Consider the following 22,599-nt stretch of genomic DNA (forward strand, 5'->3'; position numbering starts at 1 on the left):
TGCTGTATAAAGACAATGCAATCTTAGGTAAGTCACATGTGAGCAAAGCATGAGAGGTAACAGGATGTCTGGACATAATTGGGAGGAAACTTAGGGTGTCTATAGAAGCCAAAGCTGGCGTGTATGAAGGGACTGCTGAACCAACTCTCCTCTATGGAATTGAAGTGTGGATTTGAATGCTCATGAAATAAAGAAGGTGGAAGCTATAGAGAGGAATTATTAGTATTGGAATTTGGGTACAAGAATTGAAAAGGTGAAAAATATGGAGACATGTAGGAGAGGTACAAGGATCAGCACAGGTGAAGAGATAGATCAGAGTGCATGGAGATGATTCGGTCTTGTGACAGAACTGGTAACAATAGGTTGGTGGAAAGACTATGTTATTCGGAAGTTTTGGGAGGAAGGGGAGGAAGGAGAAGAAGAAGACCTAGAAACTGACGGACAGAAGGGCGTATAGGAACCTCACCTCTTGTTGGAAAACCGGTAATATTGGCCTTAGGGCCAATGAGCTCGAAGCATTTTTCGAAGGTCTGGGTACAATTCTCAGTCTCCATGAAGGAGCACATTGTTTCCACTGCAAAGGAAGAATACATTCATACATATGGATTTACATAATTATGTACTTGTATTTATGCATAAGGCATAACTGAATTGTCAGTGGGCGAAACACACATACTGTGTATACGCTTATGTGGACCGATGTTCGTGATTTACCAAGGGAACGCCATATCTCTTCATTTACAGAGGGTCCTCGCTGGCTTAGTGGACAATATTGACCATGTCAACCTCAGGTCACTGGTTTACATGAAAGCCTATGATGTGTGTGTCACAAATTTACCAGGTAAAATTATACATTTTTACACAGAAAAAATGAGCAAACTTACAATTATCCTTTGTAGGAAGAGAGTCGAGCGAGGTTAAAGACTGCGGCTCGTCAGAGGGTTCCTTTGCAAGCAGTTCAGTGCATTTGGTAGCCTTATCGATGCAGTCAGAAAGCTTTGCACTTCCGTTGCAAATCTTGTCCACTGGAAAATACGAGAAAACGGAACTGTTGGAGGTTTATGTTTTTCAGATTTTTCAGTTCTCGCAGTTTACTTAGTACGTTTTCTCTGAGTCTTTGGAGTTCTTGAGATAAGAAAAGGCGAGAAGAAATGCCTCCTGCAGTTTCTTTTATCAGCAAGTCATTCGTAATGTCTATCAGATCCGACTGATGGTTTGAGAGCATCAATTCTAAAGTAATTTTGAAGACAATAAAAGTTTTTAAAGAATACAGATTTGCTGGTGGTTTTCCTCGAGATTGTAGTTCTTCCACTTTATTTTAACAGCCAGTTATTTTTAGTTCATATCCGATCCGGTTGCAGAATCAAGATTACAGAGATGAAAGTCAGTCTGAAGGTAACGGAAAGCCTTGAGCCCTAAACATGCTTAGGTGTATACCTTGACTGCATAGCTGGACTGATAATGACATGTGATACACACTCATTTAAAAACTGAACAACAAAAAGAAAATAAAACTGGAAGCAAAATCTAATAAATAATTCTTACTGATATCCTTGTAGCCGTGTTTAATCATGCTGACTCAATTTATAGGGAATTATCTCAATACTACAACACCACTCAGATCAAAGTCAAATCAATATTAAATTAATATATCAAGTACATTCTCTCTTTTGCTATTGCTGAACATGGAGTTCATTACCCCTAGATTGTCTGTGATACAACCCCAATAATTATATATAAATAAATAAATAAATAAATAAATAAATTATATATATATATATATATGTATATATATATAATATATATATATATATATATATATATATAATATATATATATATACAGTATATATATATATATATATATATATATATATATATATATATATATAAAATATAAATTATATATATATATATACACTGCGTTTTTATTCAGTAATTTTTGCAAAACACAAATCTAACATGACATAAATTAAGTAGCAACCATCAAAAATCAAAGGTGTTACTTATCTGATTTCTTTTATCCGTAATTGCGTCGTATGTTTGAGACTAAGTAACTTTATGCTGTAGTTTTCGTACATAACAGCATCAAATATAAAGTCACTCTGAAATTTATCGAAGCAATGGCACTGGCACGAATCAGATACACGAATTATAGTATGACTTTGAGGTTTTTTATGCAAATTATCAATAATCATCGCTGCCTCTTTCTTTTTTTCTTTCTTTATCGAAGGTTGGCAACTAAACAGAAAATTTTTTGATCATTTGTCAAAGAAAAATTATTGGTAACCTTATCTCAAATATAGCACAGGTATTACGATAGAAGTAAAGCCCCTATAATACTGAAATAAGATGGACTAATTTCCTGGATGCCAGAACGATTGAATGTTGTATTTATATTATTTTTTGCTTCTCAATCAAACATACATATATATATATATATATAAAAAAAAAAAAAATATATAAAATAATATATATATATATATATATATATATATATATATATATATATATACATATATACATTTATGTATATATTATATATAATAATAATAATAATATAATAATAATAATAATAATAATAATAATAATAATAATAATAATAATAATAATATGATATACATATATAAAACATTTTCATTTCATACACCTTGCTAAACTCAAAATATATTCTTCAGCGTCTGGGACCCTGGCAGCTGTAACGCCAGGTAACATACATATAACTTATTCCTGACAACATTTATTCATCAACTGACATACTTCAAAACAAACGTCACTCACTATTAGGCTCTGGCATCTCCTCGGCCGTAGGATCGATCTGCAGGAAGTCCATGCATTCCTCCACCTCCGTGATGCATTGGGACCGAGTTGAGGGGCTTCCTGTGCACAGTTTAGTGGCTGGAGAGAGAGAGAGAGAGAGAGAGAGAGAGAGAGAAAGAGAGGAGGGGAGGCAATTTAATATTTTGTATTCATTGCAAGTTGCTTCAGACGAGGGGAAACAATTACACACATTAGTTTCATGGAGACACTTTCATAGAGAGTGCAATATATGTACATATATATGTGTATATATATATACACACACATATATATATGTATATATACACATATACAGTGTATATATGTGTGTAAATACACATATATATATGTATATATATATATACAATGTATACATATGTATGTATAGATATAAATATATTATACATATGTATATATATATATATATATATATATATATATAATATTCATCACCACAGATAAAAGAATGCGAGACTGGGTATAGGTTCTGACCGGTTTCGACTTTATTTATAATAGCTTAGGAATACAGTCGAAGTCGTTCACTTGTGGTGATGTGTGATAAAAGAAAATCACGTGTTAATGTGATTAAAACACACACACACACACACACACACACACACACACACACACATACATATATATATATATATATGTATGTATGTGTGTGTATTTATATATATATATATCTGTGTGTGTTTGTATATGTATTATGTATGCGTAGATTAACTGAACTGTTGAAAGTCCAACCTACTTACTGAACTGCTGAAAGTCCTACCTATTTAACTGAACAGCTACAATATCCACATATTTTATGAACTGTTAAAATTCCCACCCATCAACTGAACTGTTGCCTTACCATCCTATACCACGAACTGTTAAAAGTCTCACTCATCAATTTAATTGTTCAGATTGATCTAATAATGAAATGAACTGTTATTATTGACACTTACTTATCTGCTTCTTGACAGATTCCCTCACTAAAGGAGGGAGTTCCTGCGGCATTGCAGAAGTCAGGGAGGGAATGGTGGTTCCCACCACCAGCAGGAGGACTAAAAACTTCATTGTTCTTATTCAGGTGGAGTACCTGTCAAAGAGAAAAATGGATAGTTAGCCATCTGCTTCGAAGTCTTATTTTGTTCACGTTGAGTTACGGATACAAAAATGAGCAATTATCAACATACCCCGAAGACTTATTTTCGGGATTGGTTATTGTGAAGGAAAATTTAGGCAATTATCAACTTAATTCGAAGTCTTTTTAATAAAATAGAATAGAATATAGAATTTAGGGCAAAGACCAAGTGCTGGAACCCCTGAGGTCATTCAAGCCTGAAACGGAAATTGACAGTAAGAAGGTCTGAAAGGTGTATCAGACGAAAGAGGATGGAACGTCAGATTGAAGACAATAAGAACGAAAGTACAGTAAAAGGAATGAAAGAAGTTGCAGCTAGGGGCCGAAGGGACGCTGTAGGGACCCTTAAGTAATGCTTACAGTGCACCGCATGAGGTGCACTGATGGCACCACCCCTGTGGTTTAATAAGGTGAAGTTACTGAGAGATAAAATAAATTATTAATTATCTAGACAGTCATCAACTAACTTCGAGGTTTTTTTTTAAGTAAAGTTCTTGCAAGAAAAAAAAAACACAAACGAATTATTAAAATGCTTAGAAACATTGTTAGCAGTCTTCATAATATCATTCTAAGTTCTTATTTATTCTTATTTTTTTGTTTCTCGCTAATCATGTAATGATTTTTTTTATTTGAAATACAAAATCAAAGGTCAGTTTCAATGAATCCATATTTCTATCAAAACTTCCAGGTAATCTGCGTGCTACATTCCTGCCTTTATTTCAGTCATTATGTCTTGTTCAGTGGAGGATGTTTTATCTACACATATAATGCGAGTAATACAGAGCAATACGTAGAGAAATATATAATGCTAACAGTGCTTCTCTCTCTCTCTCTCTCTCTCTCTCTCTCTCTCTCTCTCTCTCTCTTTGAGTTTCGCCAATGCCAGAAGCTTCAAAATGAACTCATAATATACTTACACTTACATATCTATGAACTTATTTCTAAGTATTAAATGTGTATATGCCTATATTCAGCAAAATATTCATGAACGTTTCAGTTACTTTACAATTATGCCTTCATTAGCAATAAGTTCTATATTCGTAAATTTAAAGTAAAGCCTATTCAGTTAAAGGGGCGCTAATGATGAAATAAATAATTCAACTGTAAGCAAGCTTAGGAATCATGAAAGGAAAATGAACCTACACTCGCAGGAGAGAGAGAGAGAGAGAGAGAGAGAGAGAGAGAGAGAGAGAGAGAGAGAGAGAGAGAGAGAGAGACTCCCAGGTATAACAAATGAGATATGGCTGGGCGTAGGACCATGAAATAGGGCCTCAGCGATCAGGATACGCCCCGGGTGGAAGTACAAGTGGTGCGTGGGAACTTCCATACTCGCCAAAAAAAAAAAAAAAAAAAAATAAGAAAAATAAAACATAAAAAATAAAAAAGGAGAGATCCTGTTCGACCCCTTGCGAAATACGTAAAAGGAAATGACACGTCACATTTTACGTAATTGCGTGATGTTACGTTTTACCGGCCATGTTTACAAGATATATCAGGTTTAAACTATGTTCTCCGATGTATTCGGCCTTGACTAAAAGGCGATGTGTAAAATGAAAAATAAGAAAAATTAAATAAATAGAATATCGACGTAGTTAGATCTGCGGGTCTGTCTTTTCTTTGCTTATTTTCCGTATGGCTTTATGTTATTTTTCTCAACCTCATTTTGACATTCTTAAATTTAAATACGTTCTCCTGCAGAATTTATTCATTTTCTTATGCTATTTTCCTTTCATTTCTGCAACCTTCTTCTTTACTTACCTTCTCTATTTTACCCTTACTTTTCTACCCTTCCGAAATCCCGCTTAGTAAAGCCCTTTTCTTCATCAAGTCACCCCTTCTGTGCTACCCCTTTCCTCTTCAAGACCAGGCTAATAAATCTTTTCCGTCCATCGCCATTACTCGCCAAAGAACAGAAATTAGAAACCATTTAACCGGCTTCCCAATTCCCCTAAAACAATCCCTGCCTGCGGCGCTTGTGCGGAGTCATGACATCTTTACCAAAGTTCTTAAGATTGAGCCCGGCATATCTAGAGCTCGCACACACCAAGCACAATTACACGCGCTCAAAAACAAGAGCCCACTGCAATTATCGGCCTCAGGCGGCAACACGGGATCGTCGCACTTATAAGTGTTCTCTTGATACGAAACTGAAAAATAAACTCTTTTTGCGAAGCAAGCGCTGTCTTACACAGGGTTCAAAAGCCCATTGTCCGCTGACTCGTGTGATAAAAAGAATGTTCTTTTGAGGGAAGTTGATATAGATTATTGGCATTGTTATTGTGGTAAATACACAGTCGCTTAACATTCTGTACAGGAATGTGAATTTTCGGTTGAAGGAGAAAAACTCACCGGCTGTCTAACAGCCACCTCTTTGAGACCGATTGCAACAAGACAGAATCGGCCAGTCATCATCACGTGTGTATATGTATGTATATATATATATATATATATATATATATATATATATATATATATATGTGTATATGTATATATATATATATATATATATATAAATATATATATATATATATATATATATATATATATATATTTAAATATATATATATATATATATATATATATATTTAAATATATATATATATATATATACTATATATATATATATATATATATATATATATATATATATATATATATGCAAATTATATATATATATATAGATATATATCCAGTGCAAGAAATATCCACAATATCAGCCGCTTTGCATACATATACATACGACTCCAAATATATTATATATATATATATATATATTATATGACTCAAATTTTAACTGTGAGATCAAGAAAGTCTCCAGTGCAAGAAACTTCCACAATATCAGCCGCTTTGCATATATACATACGACTCAAATACTTACGTATCTGATCTATAATTATATGAAGGTATTACATGTATAGAAATTATATATATATATATATATATATATATATATATATATATATATATATATATATATATATATATATATATATATATATATATATATATATATATATATAACACGTTACATGAAATCTGGGCCCCGTTATCGAAATTCATTCCTTTGAACTCGTATTCAATACTCCATTTTTTTCTCTTTTTATGTGAAGGAAGATGTTATCGAAGCCCTCCGGGTCACGGCAGTTCCCGATTCGTTTTCTCTTTAAGAATCTCGGTTTCTCTGTCGTTAAAGTCTTTTTTTTTTCACTGAATCTTTTTTGGAAAGCTGCGAAGAATTGACAATAGGAGAAAAAAATTAAGTAGAAAAATAGGAAAAAAAAATTAAGTAGAAAAATTCTAAAAAAGTCGTCTTGTTGTCCGCCCAGTTGGCCACAGAACTTGATATAAAACTCATATAACTTCAAATCGCTTTATTCGCTTTGAAAGAATTGGCTATCACACCCGCCAGGTGAGAGACGTCAGAAAATTGGACCCCGAGTCGACTGACGAGGGAACATAAAACAAGAGTCCTGTCGACAAAAAAAAAAAAAAAAAAAAAAAAACAAGAAATCCAAGAAGCACCTAGAAACTCGCCAAGCAGCATGCGAGCTACCCTGCTTGTATCTAATACTTCTGATCGACTGGAATCCGAATCAAACTTAGGCGTTGGCCGGTAGCTGTAACCTGCTGCAACATCGGTTCGCTGGATTTTGAAATTTACCCTTGGCAACCGGAATTTCAGCAAAGTCACTGAGGTGCGAGGTCCAGCCAGACGACCTCTAATGTTATCCTTTTAATTTGATATCAAACGAAACTTGATTTTGTTATGCTTCTCTGAGCAATTTGTACATCCTCCGCAATATCTGTAATCATGGTTCTCTCTCTCTCTCTCTCTCTCTCTCTCTCTCTCTCGGGTTTAGGTGAGAACTTGTTTTCATAAAACATTGCCTGCAGCCGTTCTGATATTCTATCACAACCGCCGCGTTTCTTCGTTTTTTCATTGTCCTTGACTCCTTATTTTTTTTTCTCTTGATACGTAAAGTCACAACAAAACGGATATTTTCCTTTGGTCAAGACCTCATCCAGAGGCATAATAATATGATTCTCATTAAAGTAAGACTAAAGAGCAAGTCATTGGAATGTAGTTTAAAAAATCTCGCGCATAAGTAGTGATGCGTATGTAGTGATTTCAGGTTCAAAATTAGGAACTGAAAAAATAAACTTCAGAAATAGTGATATTTACATGAAAAATGCTTATTTTTTTCAGTCCATGGCATTTCCAGAATAAACGATTTTTTTTAATCGAGTAAAATAAAAAAATTAATGAATCAGGGGAAACTTTCCGAACTCGTTTTTAAGTCAGAAACTTTGGAGATGCCTAAACCACTGATACCCATTTAGCAATAAAATTCACACACAGTTCAAGCACAGGTCATTACTCTGGAAAACAAGTTTCTTTTGGCTGTGTTTTCCCAATAGGGGAGGCCATTCCAGGAAATATTTTCAGGTTCTATTGTAGCTGAGGTCACTAAGAGATTTTACTTTATACTTACCAGTCCAAACAAAGACGCAATCTTAAGATGCTCAGAGTGTCTGTTCAAACGACAAGCTGCTTAAGTGTCTGTTCAAACGACAAGCTGCTCAAAGTGTCTGTTCAAACGACAAGCTGGTCAAAGTGTCTGTTCAAACGACAAGCTGGTCAAAGTGTCTGATCAAACAACAAGCTGGTCAAAGTGTCTGTTCAAACAACAAACTGCTCAAAGTGTCTGTTCAAACGACAAGCTGCTCAAAGTGTCTGTTCAAACGACAAGCTGGTCAAAGTGTCTCTTCAAACGACAAGCTGCTCAAAGTGTCTGTTCAAACGACAAGCAGTACAGCGAAGTGCAAACACTTTTTAAGGCATTCCAGGGATAATTTCTTTTTCGAGAATTACCAATAAAGGGAACCCCCTCACTGGCTAAAGTTTACAATGACGCACATTTCTAAAAGAACCGTTTTTCTTCTTTGGTGTTCCAGGCTAAAGATACAGTTTCAGAATATAAAATAATGACAATAATAATGACATTATTGTTTTCTCTTCCCATTCATTTTCAAGACCAGAGAAACCTATTAGAATAAGCTAAATTTCATCTTTTTGGACTTCTGTCACCACATCAACTATAACTAATTCTATTTTTCTAAGAGACTCCCAGTTTTATCGATAAGCTTGATATATGCGCGTTCTTCCGTAAAGTTGAACACTGGAGATCTTTTATGTAATATTCCGGGAACGCTTAATTTTTTTCAAAATTAGTTTACAACCTCCAGTGAAAGCCAAATCGAAACACGTAACATTTTTCAACTTAATTCTAATCCTTTGTCCATAAAACGTATAAGCGCGAAAGTGGTCACAGAAACAAAATTTTAAAGTACCTTTGACTGCAGCTGGAATAAGAACAGAAATAGTTTTACAGTTAAGGAATGAAAATTAACAGACAGTATTTTTTGCGCCTTTTTGGCAGCAAGATATTAAATATTTGCGCAGTTCTTATGCACGACAACACTGGGTCACTATTTCAACATCAGGAACAATGCGCAACTTCGGGCATTTGACGAGTATGAACTTTCAAGATTTTAGAAAGGCATTTTAAGTCTCGCTACTAGCATTTATGTGCACAGCTATGATCAATACAAAAAAACTTCTTGGATATATAAAAACTTAACTTTTACTGTACTGAACAAAACACGTCGCGAGGTAAAAATTGCCTGACTTAAGACCGACTAATCAGAATATCACATTCATACATTTATACATACATACACATATATACAAGCAAACACGAATACTACGACTTATGACAATGATCAGTCACAAAACTTCTTGCATATCACAGTTAACCTCAAAACATAACAAGTAAACAGAAAGTCACTCCGTTTCGTTAACGCTGTATACTAAAACCATGAGCCTCCCTCGATCATTAAGCAAGCAATCAACACAGTTGTATCACCTCACAGTAAATCAGTCGCTACGGTGAACCCTCTAAACGAAACACGTACGGTACACACGGAGCGGAGCGTCCGACCGCCGTGGCGAACTTACCTTCGTCGGAGACCTGAATGGAAGCGATCCACGGACTGCCGTGTTTATAAGGCGATGGTCCTCGTTCAAGGTCACTGCGTCTAGAGGTTGTGACGACTCATAAAAAAAACGCATAAAATTTGGAGAAAAAAAAAAAAAAAAAAAGGATTCTGGACTCTTTAACCGGATCGACAGCAATAGGAAGAGTAGGGATGATATAGAGAAATTCTGGAGGAAGAGATCAGGGACGCCATACGTGGAGGAACAGCAATATTAGGACAGAAGATGGAAAATAAGAAAGACATTTAGGGCTTTGCGGCATCTTTCATGACATGGGAAAACCAAAGGAAAATGGAAACAGAGGCAGGAAGAGGAGGGAAGATTGGTTAAGTGCTTATGAAGGGGCGGGAAGGTTGGTTAAATTCTTATGAAGAGGAGGGAAGGTTGGTTCAGTGTTTATGAAGAGGAGGGAAGATTGGTTCAGTGTTTGTGAAGAGGAGGGAAGATTGGTTAAGCGTTTATGAAGAGGAGGGAAGATTGGTTAAGTGTTTATGAAGAGGAGGGAAGATTGGTTAAGTGTTTATGAAGAGGAGGGAAGATTGGTTAAGTGCTTATGAAGAGAAGGGAAGATTGGTTCAGTGCTTATGAAGAGGAGGGAAGATTGGTTCAGTGCTTATGAAGAGGAGGGAAGATAGGTTAAGTGCTTATGAAGAGGAGGGAAGATTGGTTAAGTGCTTATGAAGAGGAGGAAAGATTGGTTAAGTGTTGTAAAGGAGGAAGATTGTTAAGTTAGGAGGAAGGTAGTTATGAAGAGGAGGGAAGATTGGTTAAGGTGTTTATGAAGAGGAGGGAAGATTGGTTAAGGTGTTTATGAAGGGGAGGGAAGATTGGTTAAGTGTTAGTGAAGAGGAGGGAAGGTTGGTTAAGTGCTTATGAAGAGGAGGGAAGATTGGTTAAGGTGTTCATGAAGAGGAGGGAAGATTGGTTAAGTGCTTATGAAGAGGAGGGAAGATTGGTTAAGTGCTTCTGAAGAGGAGGGAAGATTGTTGCTTATGAAGAGGAGGGAAGATTGGCTTGCTTCTGAGAGGAGGGAAGATTGGTTAGTGGTTAGAAGAGGAAGGGAAGATTGTTAGTGCTTACTGAAGAGGAGGGAAGATTGGTTAAGTGTTTATGAAAAGGAGGGAAAGATTGGTTAAGGTTTATAAAGGAGGGAAGATTGTTAGTGTTTTGAAAAGGAGGAGATTGGTTGGTTTATGAAGAGGAGGGAAGATTGGTTAAGTGTTTATGAAGAGGAGGGAAGATTGGTTAAGGTTCATGAAGAGGAGGGAAGATTGGTTAGGTGCTTATGAAGAGGAGGGAAGATTGGTTAAGTGTTTATGAAGGGGAGGGAAGGTTGGTTAAGTGTTTATGAAGAGGAGGGAAGATGAGGAAGATTGGTTAGGTGTTTATGAAGAGGAAGATTGGTTATGTTTATGAAGGAAAAGGTTGGAGTGTTTATGAAAAAGGAGGAGAAGATTTTAAGGTTCATGAAGAGGAGGAAGATTTTAAAGTGTTTATGAAGGAGGGAAGGTTGGTTAAAGTGTTTGAAGGAGGAAGGTTGGTTAAGTGTTTATGAAAAGGAGGGAAAGATTGGTTAAGGTTCATAAAGTGGAAGATTGGTTAGTGTTTGGGGAAAAAGGTTGGTTAAGTGTTTATGAAGGGGAGGGAAGGTTGGTTAAGTGTTTATGAAGAGGAGGGAAGACAAGAGAGAAAAAATGGATTAAGCGGAAATTGATGAGTTTTGGGTGGGTAAATGAAGACGGAAAGAGGGTGTATAATGAGTAAAGTGGAAAAAGGAAAATAAGTCAAGATAGTAATAGAGAAATGAGAAAATTCTCGAAAGGGGAGAAGCACATTAAGGAGAAAGAACGCAGAAAGAGAACAATTTGAAGAGAATGAAAGAAATGAAGAGCGAGGAGGATAAGGAGGGGGAGGAAAAGATAATGTAATGAAGACGAACACAAAAAAAGACTCACAATAGTACAGGGAGAAATAAGCAGCATTAATTAAGTCTAAAAAGAACAGATAATGGGAGAGACGGGGATTTTACCTTTAGATCGGTCCCACCCGCCCCTCCTCTGGGGATGTTTGGAGTCGGGTGGGGTGGGTATTACTGTCATGAGAGAGAGAGAGAGAGAGAGAGAGAGAGAGAGAGAGAGATAGGCTAAAAGCAATGAAGGTAGGTTACAATAAGGGCAATACATTAATAAAAATAGAAGACAAGGAGGATGGAAAGGGCGAGTTAAAATAATGAAAACATATATTACAATAAGAGAGATGAATTAATACCAATGAAAGAAGACAAGAGCGACAGATGGAGAGACAGAGAGAAATAGCTGGAAGAGGACAATGATGAGAAGAAGAAGAACGCTCGAAGAAGAATGCAGCAGAGTGACAAAGGAAAAGAGACAATGGAAAGAAATAGGACCAAGAATAATGGAAGTGAGACCGATACGACATCGAATGGCTTCCAGAACGGCGATTGCCTCCCAGAACCTGTTGTTGTCCCTGGAAGCGAAATTCCAGGCAGACATTGCTCCTTGGACGAGCGTTGACATCTCGCAATACCAGTGAAATGTCAGGCTGGTCACTGCCAGTGATGGAAATCCTCTTCGTAGAAATAGTCTGAGTTCAGAAATAGAAACTTTTTCGTTCTCTTTTTTTTTTCTCTCCCTCCTAAGTGTTCTTGTACTTGCTAAGAGAACGAGATTGAAATCTTACCAAATGAAATGATACAAGAAGAGAGAAAGAATTACTTGCTGTTATTATATACGAGGAGGAGAAGATGAAACCTTGTCAGATGTCATATTACGAAAATGGAAAATGGAATGAGGAAATAAGTAGGATATGAGATTTGAATGCAATGTCCAATGGCGTAGAAAGCTGGATAGCTGGAGGTTAAAGGGTTCGTGCCCGCTGAGAAGATCCACTTAAGAATGGTAAAAGTTTACGGTCATTAAGATAACCCATTCATGATAATTGGGTCCCTAGACGTTAAAATGGCGTTTTCCATGTATGTCCAAGTAATAAATGAGTGCTAAAGGTGTCATCAAGATTAAAACGGTACAATTACGTTAAAAGCTTGTATGGAGTGTAACTTAGCCCAGTATGTGAAATAAAAGCTTAAACCTTTAACCGAAGCAAATAGAAAAAAGATTTTTACGGAAGTTTTAGCGAGCGCATAGACGTAAAAATAACATTTTGCGTAAAAGGGACCATGGCAATTCAGATGCAAAAGCAACAATAATAATGAAATGTCCCATGGAAATTAAAATGGTATGCACAAGTTAAAAGTATTCCAAGGACGTTACAACCATCCACAAACATTAAAAAAGGGTCCACAGGAATGAAGAAGGTCCAGTCCATTAATGTCAAAAGCTTCCACAGACGGACAAATCGCCCAGAGTTTATGGTTACTAAATACAGTCCAAAACACACGTAATGGCCCGCGAAACTCATGGCTATTAAAAGGGTCCTTGAAGGTCCATCAGCTCTGGACACGAATTTGTTTTCGTCAGCGGAAAAGCTGTTTTCTCTTTTCATCAAGGATTCCCGAATCAGAGACAAAGGCTGAACGCTGCAATGATGGAAGCATCCACAAAAAGATAGATGGTCAAGGATGCCTTCGCTCTGGCGACTGGGCCGTTTTTGTGTGAGCTCAAGAAAACGATAGGAAGTGTGCACCGACTATCCGCAGGGGCAATGGACTGGAAAATATTTTGAAAAAACTCATGCAAGATCATGAGTTCATGACTGCAAGGTTTATATAAATACACACACACACACACACACATAATATAATATAATATATATATATAATATATATATATATATATATATATATATATATATATATATATATATATATATATGTGTGTGTGTGTGTGTGTATGTGTGTGTGTGTGTATGTATGTGTGTGTCTGTGTATCTATATGTATATATGAGTGTGTGCGAGTTTGCTTGAAATCAACAGAATATTTGATATATAAATGCAATGTATCACAGGGGAAAATGTGTTGATCTCCTCAATGGAATAGACTATGAACGTAAAATGATGGTAGCCCACCCATTTTGAACTGCCTAACACACATAAATAGCGATGGGTTTAAATATAATGGGGACAAAAATCCACCAGCGATTCTTCCTATTTAAATGTTTTTCTGGCCAACGGAATAAAGTAAAGGAATCATTTTTCACATACACGAGTTTAAGAGCGTTACGTAATGTAGCCCTGAGGATGCTCATGATGAAAGAGATATAATTAGGAACATAGACAAAGCATTAAAATATACTGATTCCGTATAAGGCAATGCGTTAGGAGCGGTAATAAGAACTTTTTTTATGATAACAACAGAAAGACTTATAAAAACAAAAACCTGCGTTAATACCATGTAGGAATAATTCCGATGTGATTCCCCATCTCCTTAAGAACTTCGGGGTTAATGTAGCATTTAATAAAACAACAATAAACGGATCCGTAAAACAACCCTCCCGACAATATTAAAGGCTTTGTATGTCATATACCATGTAAGTCGAGTGGCAATTTTTATATTGGTACGGATAGAAAATCATTGGAAAAAAAAAAGAATAGAACAGCATAAAAAATGTACAGGATATGCACAGGTGAAGTGTAATTTCCAGTTCACGTCAGCTAAAACAACCAGGCCATCAATTGTACATGAGCTTAACAAATAGCTTATTCCAATAATATACTGGAGAGAAACCTGAACTTCATTTTTATTTTAAATGAAAGCTATTGCCAGAATCTGAATATCAGCCAGAGAATGTAAAAACTCTTTCCATTTATTTCAAAAGAAATATATAAAATGTATAGATTTTAAGGGAACTAGATTACCTGGGCATTTCTTATGTTTCAAAGGAAATATATAAATGCACAGATTTTAAGGGAAGTAATTTACCAGGGCATTTCATATATTTCAAAAGAAACATATAAAATGCATAGATTTTAAGGGAAGTAATTTACCAGGGCATTTCATATATTTCAAAAGAAACATACAAAATGCATAGATTTCAAGGGAAGGAGTTTACCTGGGCATTTTATATTTCAAAAGACATATATAAAATGCATAGATTTTAAGGGAAATAGATTACCTGAGCATTTTTCATATTTCAAAAGAAATATATAAGATGCATAGGTTTTAAAAGAAACAGTTTATCCATACATTGATAAATAAGGTAGGTAAATAGAGACTGACCTCTGACACAAATTACTGCTCCTCCCCTCCCCCCTTTTTTTTGTACTTACCAGGTGTGAATATTTTTTTCCAAACGTTTGTTTGTTTGTGTGCACTATCAGTTTAGCATATGTGTTAGAAATAATTTCTACCACTGTGAATCAATTCTCTTGAAGTTGTCTTATAAAATTAAGGACAAGCTCGGTCAGGATTTACATAAAGTGTTTCATTTCCCTTGTGGTATATCTGCGTGTATGTATGTATGTATATGTATATATATATATATATATATATATATATATATATATATATATATATATATATATATATGAATGCTTTATTGTAACACAACAGTATAATATGAAGATAAAGGTTCATAAAACACTATTTGAACGTTGCAGCCATATATTTCGAGCACTTCCTTCTGTGTTACTTGTTCACTGGTAAAAAATGGACCGATCACATGCCTTGTATATATACTCTTGTAACATATCATCTGTCCGTATTTTTACCAGTGAACTAGCATGAAGGAAGTGCTCCAAATATAAGGTTGCAATGCTCAAATAGTGTTTCATGGGTCTTATATATATATATATATATATATATATATATATATATATATATATATATATATATATATATATATATATATATATATGTATATATATATATATAATATATATATATATATATATATATATATTGTGTGTATATATATGCATGTACATTTATGTATATATTCATATTGTGTGTATGTATACACATATATGCGTGCGTGCTCTTGTGTCTGTCTGTTTGTCTGTAAGCTTACCTGTCTGTGTGTGTGTGTGTGTGTCTGTAAACAGATCATATCCACGCCATATGCGCATGTAAAATCAGGAAGCCTCCGCAACAGCCACCATTATTTGTCACGACGATTGAATGGTGCAAAAAAAAAATATAATGAATAGAAATTACAGATAACGGAATCACATCCATTCCACCTGTAATCTGGCAGGTAAATATAAAGTAGTTTTTGGAGTGACTTTCCATTCGCAGCTTATTTACGAGAACGCCAGGGTTCTGGGACTCAGCACAGCGAACAAAAGGCGTCGATGACCTTTGCGGTAATGACGCCACACCATTCGGACAATAAATCAGTACGATCGGGAAAAAATTACTCCAGAAGGGATAGCTACGATGACAGAACACACTACTTCTAGCTGTTGTTACACACGCACGCACGCACACACACACACACATACATATATATATATATATATATATATATACAGTATATATATATATATATATATATATATATATATATATATATATACATAATATACAGTATATACATGTATATATACATGTATACATATATATATATATATATATATATATATATATATATACATATATATATAATCACTTCAACACGTGATTTGTTTATCGCACATCATCACAAGTGAAGAAATGAGCCCTTCGTCAATGGCTTGGAAATGAAGTCGAAACCGGTCCGACAACAAGTCTTTCATTTTTTACCTGTGATGATGTGTGATATGTATATATATAATGTATGTGTTTATGGTGGGTGTGTGTGTGTGTGTGTGTGTGTGTGTGTTTGTGTGTGTGTGTGTGCGTGTGTGTGTGACTACTGGAAGACAGACTACTGGAAGACAATACATCTTCGCTTATCACCATGAAAGGCAATCTGAGATTGAAAACTTCTATGCGATTTGTGTCATTGACGTTTCATCTGAACAAACAGCAGCCAGTTTCCAATTACTTGAAAAACACATCAGTGACAATACCCAAAAACGAAGTAATAACAACATTCCAACTTCCAGATCCTAGATCTGGATCCACGCCAAAGACCTAACCAGTTGTTCCCTGAAACAAGGTAAAAAAAAAAAAAAAAAAAAAAACATATATATATATATATATATATATATATATATATATATATATATATATATATATATATATATATATATACTTTTTTTATTTAGTTTGATAGCTTTTAAGTCACCGTACGGACAGACAGACCGGCAGACACTAACCTTAACAAAAAACCTACCGTCCTTGACTGAGGTAAATATAGGCTTAGTACCTCTTCACTATATATGGTTCTAGGTACTATCATTGCAGGAGGGCTTGCCAGTGTTCTATACACAGTAGGTGCCCGGCGACGTGCTAAAATCAGCAACAGGGTGCAATAACAGTGAGATTTTTTGTGGCGTTCAAGTTAACATCTTTTTTTCTCACTTTTCTTCGTAATAGTACACGTAGTTAGAGAGCTATATGTCTATCATACACACACACACATATATAAATATATATATACATATATATATATATATATATATATATATATATATATATATATATATATAATATATATATATACATATATATATTATATGTATATGTATTATACCAATATATGTATCAGTAGGCCCACTATTATTCCCAGTTATATGTAGTACCATACCTGGATCCGATCCTACCCACTCTGCATCTGAGTGGATGTAGGGTTGGTCTGTAAACTGAACATATCTACTATCTGTAGGCCGAGCGGCGAGCGGGTCAAGACGAAGTTTCCAAAGTATTTGCAGAAATGATCTGGTTCCCAACGTTTTACTCGCCCTGTGAAGCAGTTTTTTTTATTAGAAAAATACATTAATGCAGTTTTACAGTTATTTCACATTATTTACGTAATTTTACAATTATAACTTTTTCTTCCCAGGAATACAATATGTTCACATACATGAATGAAACAAAACAACACTGGTAATATCATAATCCCTAAATTCTGAGTGAGTTATATTCCATGATTTAATGATATAATATACGACAGTTATCACAATTACAATTTCTGCAATATTTTTAGCCCTTATAACAATTCTTATAACCTTCCAAGTAATACTTATAACCTTGCCTAATTTTCATGACAAGCCCATGGCACTTAGTAGAATATGAATTTTTATTTTTAAATATAGTCACTCAAAAACAGTAATTAATGTACTAAGCGGGAATATTCTTGGCCTGTAAATTCCATGTCAGTGGTCCAAGTCCGCAAAGAAGCTTGACTTATCTATTTCCTGGTGCTAATTCCCTTGCTGGGAAAGAAAACTATAAAACCAAATAACAGCAGGGAACTTCTCATTAAAACAGGAAGGTAACAGACGTCATAACAGCCGGCTAGCAGCAACAGGATCAGGAAAGAGATATCCAAATCACTCACGGCGTCAAAGTCAGGGGCGTGGAGCAGAGATCACACAATGGTCTATTCTACTAAATGACCTTCCGAAATGTTCTGTTTGCCCTTTTTTGCGCAAAATTGGCTTTAGTCTCGCACAATATCATGACAATAACGATTTTCACGACGGAAATGCTGCAAAATATATACATAAACTTCAGGCCAAATGGTGACTGAACAGCGAGTAAGCTTGTTCAAAAAGAGACACCCTGGACTAACTTGTGGTCGACGTTTATTTATTCCAGTCAACTTTTGATCTACAAGAGAAATTTTACCTTTTCCAAATTAAGGGCTCTGTTTAATCAGTCTGTCCCTACGTGAAGGTAGAGGAGTCTATACAGATTAATAATCGATCTGTTTCAAGATTTTAATAAAACATTTGGCACTACCAAAGGAGAATTTTAAGTTCAGTTTGATACTCTTGAAGATTACCTTAGAACAGTACCTATGTTCGTACGATACGCATGCACAAGGGGGTGGGGGGGAGAGAGAGAGAGAGAGAGAGAGAGAGAGAGAGAGAGAGAGAGAGAGAGAAAGAGAGAGAGATTACGTTTTTAAGAAGGATGTGCAATGATGAATTATTCATACTCCAAAAATTTTCCATAATCAGGAAGACGTAAATAACTGTTGCATGCGTGCGCGTGTGTTCTTTTGTGCGTTTGCGCATTAAGTACGCGTATATATATAAATGCACTATTCTAGGAAACTTTATAATCCCAGTGACTTACAAGGTAACGCGTAAAATCATCCAAAACCACTACAAAATAACCCCTGTATGTCACCACCACAGACCAGAACAGTAGGAAGTGACAATGCCAGCGCTGATACCTTAGAAATTGTCCGTGTGTGCGTGTGTGTATGTATATATATACACACATATATGTATATATACATATATATATATACTATATATATGTATATTATATATATATATATATATATATATATATATATATATATATATATATATATATATATATATATACGTAGAAAATGTCTAAAAATCTAAAATCATCGAAGCTAATTATTGCAAAAGATTTCTGTGTCTGAGTAGGACATACCTGCAACGCGTGAGGGATTTATTTTTATTCTCAGCGTTTTGCTTTTATTTTCCTGGAGAGACCATTCGGATTCCCATATTTATTCGCTGATAATATCCCAAACCTATGGGAAAAAACTCACGGGAGATGCTCATTACCCACGCAAAGCAACACTCATGAATCGACGATATCGATCTTGACAAAATATAATTTTTTCCTGAAGCCGTAGTATCATCTGTGCCTACTGTATATCAGTTTTAACAGTAGCAATCACTAAAGATTTCAACAATCAAGAAGAAAACAAGCGAAATTAGAGGCTAATCCACGAGATCTTACATTTCTGATGCGAGGTTCAATGTTTCGCAGAATAATCGAAATGAGACATAATTCTTTCTGGTTTGCATTTTATGAGGTAAACTTCTGATGTGTCAGCTGTTATCCCACGTAATTTGGCCCAGGAAATTTTCCAAGGTCAGCGGTATCAACTGAGCATGCTGAAATGTCAAGTTGTACATGATGATAATTGAAGTTTTATGATGATTCAGCGAGGCCAGTGAGTAAGTTTGTCGTATAAACTAGCTCATTCAAACTCCTTAGTCCTTACTTTTCTTTTAAATCGAGATAAAAAAAGGAAAAGAAGAGAGAGAGAGAGAGAGAGAGAGAGAGAGAGAGAGAGAGAGAGAGAGAGAGAGAACTTGGTAACAACTCAACTATGAAGTGGCCTTTTCGACGCGCAAGATAAGAAAACATATTAGTAAAAAACTTCATGAACGAATATTTTGTCGACGAAGCTAAGTATATTATGCACTGTGACCACACATCTAATCTAAAGATACGTAAGTCATTTTGAAGTAAGTGTTAAGGTAAAGTGTGTTGTTGCTATTGTTGTTGCTGTTATTGTTAGATCAAGATGTCTCATGTCAACTGCCAAATTCTTGGCACTGGCGATTATCGGGACCAGGCCAAAGTCAAGATTCCTTGCGTGATTAGAATACCCAAGGGCTCTTCAAACGTTGCTGGGCATTGTACACTAGTTGCTGATCAGCTGTCGCCAACGCGGGTAATGAGACGTGAAAATTATGATTTTTTTCATTATTTCCATCTGCCCTTATCGTGGTGAAGACTCAAACACACAGATAAGCTCGTATAGGGACATGATATTTATTTAAGTATTCAGTATTCAAGTTTATTTCGAGAACAACAGAAAGTACCCGACAGAATTACCAGCCTCAGGAAACATTCCATTAACCTTAACTAATTAACAGCTGTTAATGGTAATGGTTACTGGCATAAATGTCAGTCAAAGCAAAAGAATAGAAGCGAAGGAAAAAATGCCGAGAAGGGAAATTTGCTCATTTGCCTCAGAGCAATAGCGAGTAAAGGATGGCGATTTAGAAGTGAGGATGGAAAACAATAAACAAGAGAGTCTGTTAAGATAGCAAATGAAAGCTAGAAGCTATTTTTAATGAACTTTTGTGTAAAATCCATCGGCCATAGATGAAAAAAGTAACAAGAACCTTCATTAAAATGCATGCCTCTGCAAATGCAGGTCAGAGTGTACTCTAAACATTGAATGCAAAAAACTCATTATGTATGGCCCAAAAACACGCAAAATAGTACGGATGCCGCAAATATGTAGTCCCTTATGAGGCATTTAAATTAGCGAATTCTCACACAAGGTCAACTCTGAGTTAATTTCACCCGAAAATCTCTCATGTCAAGAAGGTCACCAAATGAATACATGTGCCAAGTTTCATCGAATTCTGTTCGCCCATTTTCTAGATATCCTGTTAAAAGAAACACGCATAGATGTAAAAACATAATCTCTACCCAACTTTGCTGGCAAAGGTTTTGATCTTTGGTCTGAAACATACTTTAGTGATAAACCTTGAATTTCAAATTACTTCCTTATTTTCAGACTTCATCCTCGTTATTCTTAGAGAGAGTCCACAATTCAGCAAATCATGTCATAAACAAACATCGGCAACTTTTCACCCACATATCACAAACAGGTTGAATACACGTCAACTACCTCTTGGTAGTCCTAAACAGTGTTTCATATGGCTATTCAGTATTTTCCAAGGATTTGTTCTCCGATTACAGTTACTGAGTTCTTTTCAACCTGTTCGGGATATGTGTGTGATAAATTGCAGACATGTGCTTATGCCAAGTTTTACTATGGTGCGGACACATTTTAGTCTGTATTTGAATCTGATTTCGAAGTTAAAGAGACTTGTATCTTTTCAGATTTAGCAATCACTGGATGCTGTACGATCCCTTATAACACTAAAGGTCCGAAAATATTCTGCATTGACTTAAAATTCCAACATTAATGCTTGCATGAATGGAGTTATGACGAACATTACTTCTCATGGAGTGTGTGCAACTTGGTCTCCTCAGCAAAACGGCTTTTTTTTTTTCATTCAGATCAGCGATCATGTTACTGAAGCCTTTGATGTGCGTGCCTGAGTAAGATCAGCAGGTGCCATGGGTCATCTTGCCCCCCACCCCCTTTAGATAAAACAACTTCCTTCACGACCAACATAAAAAGATGCCTAACAAGCGGGGCTCATGTAGCTTCTGCCAGAACTGGTTTGGAACCTTCTTCTGCACAACATAATGTGTATATACACAACTAAGCCCTTCTTTCGACGGGAGGTCCCTCAGTATGGTGGGCTAACCCGTAGTCTTATTCATACTAGTGGGCGAGAGTTCGAATCCCACACAGCATAAAGAATAAGCGTCATTAATCTGCCCTCGGATTCATGACATGTAACGAGTATATTATATATATATATATATATATATATATATATATATATATATATATATATATATATACATATGTATGTGTATTGTGTTTGTGTAAAAAAGCGCTTAGTCCCAATAATGAACGTGGATCAAGAAAAAGAAAGAAATAACAAAACAGAAGAAAATTATACATCATCAACTTCAAACTCATATACTTCCAGTCCATCTCAATTCACATAACCCAGTAATTCATCAATTCATCTCAGAAACTCCAAACTTTTCTTTCTCACTTGAAATTCAACATCCACACTTCATTCCATAAAGGAGGCGCTGGTTCAACGCTCCCTTCATACATTCCAGCATGTACTTCTACAGGAAAATGGATCTTCCTCTCTAATAGTAAAATGA

The 22,599-nt window shown here is 35.5% G+C and overlaps 1 protein-coding gene across 7 annotated transcripts in view; it reads right to left on the reverse strand.

Annotated features, from left to right (window-relative positions):
- The window catches only part of LOC136849756 (uncharacterized), a 167,465-nt gene that overhangs the window by 11,249 nt on the left and 133,617 nt on the right, over positions 1-22,599 (reverse strand). For 4 of the 7 annotated variants that reach the window (XM_067123154.1, XM_067123159.1, XM_067123155.1 and 1 more), the window contains 4 exons: positions 3,749-3,882; positions 2,781-2,897; positions 885-1,025; positions 467-574 (listed from right to left, as the gene is read on the reverse strand). In XM_067123154.1, coding sequence (XP_066979255.1) covers positions 467-574; positions 885-1,025; positions 2,781-2,897; positions 3,749-3,860 — 478 coding nt within the window. In that variant the 5' untranslated portion in view covers positions 3,861-3,882. Of the gene's footprint in view, positions 1-466; positions 575-884; positions 1,026-2,780; positions 2,898-3,748; positions 3,883-9,946; positions 9,969-17,632; positions 17,788-22,599 lie in introns of those variants that run through there. The other 3 variants (XM_067123156.1, XM_067123157.1, XM_067123153.1) reach the window with 2 other exon arrangements.

The sequence above is a fragment of the Macrobrachium rosenbergii genome, chromosome 21 (assembly GCF_040412425.1).
Source record: "Macrobrachium rosenbergii isolate ZJJX-2024 chromosome 21, ASM4041242v1, whole genome shotgun sequence".
Lineage (NCBI taxonomy): Eukaryota > Metazoa > Arthropoda > Malacostraca > Decapoda > Palaemonidae > Macrobrachium > Macrobrachium rosenbergii.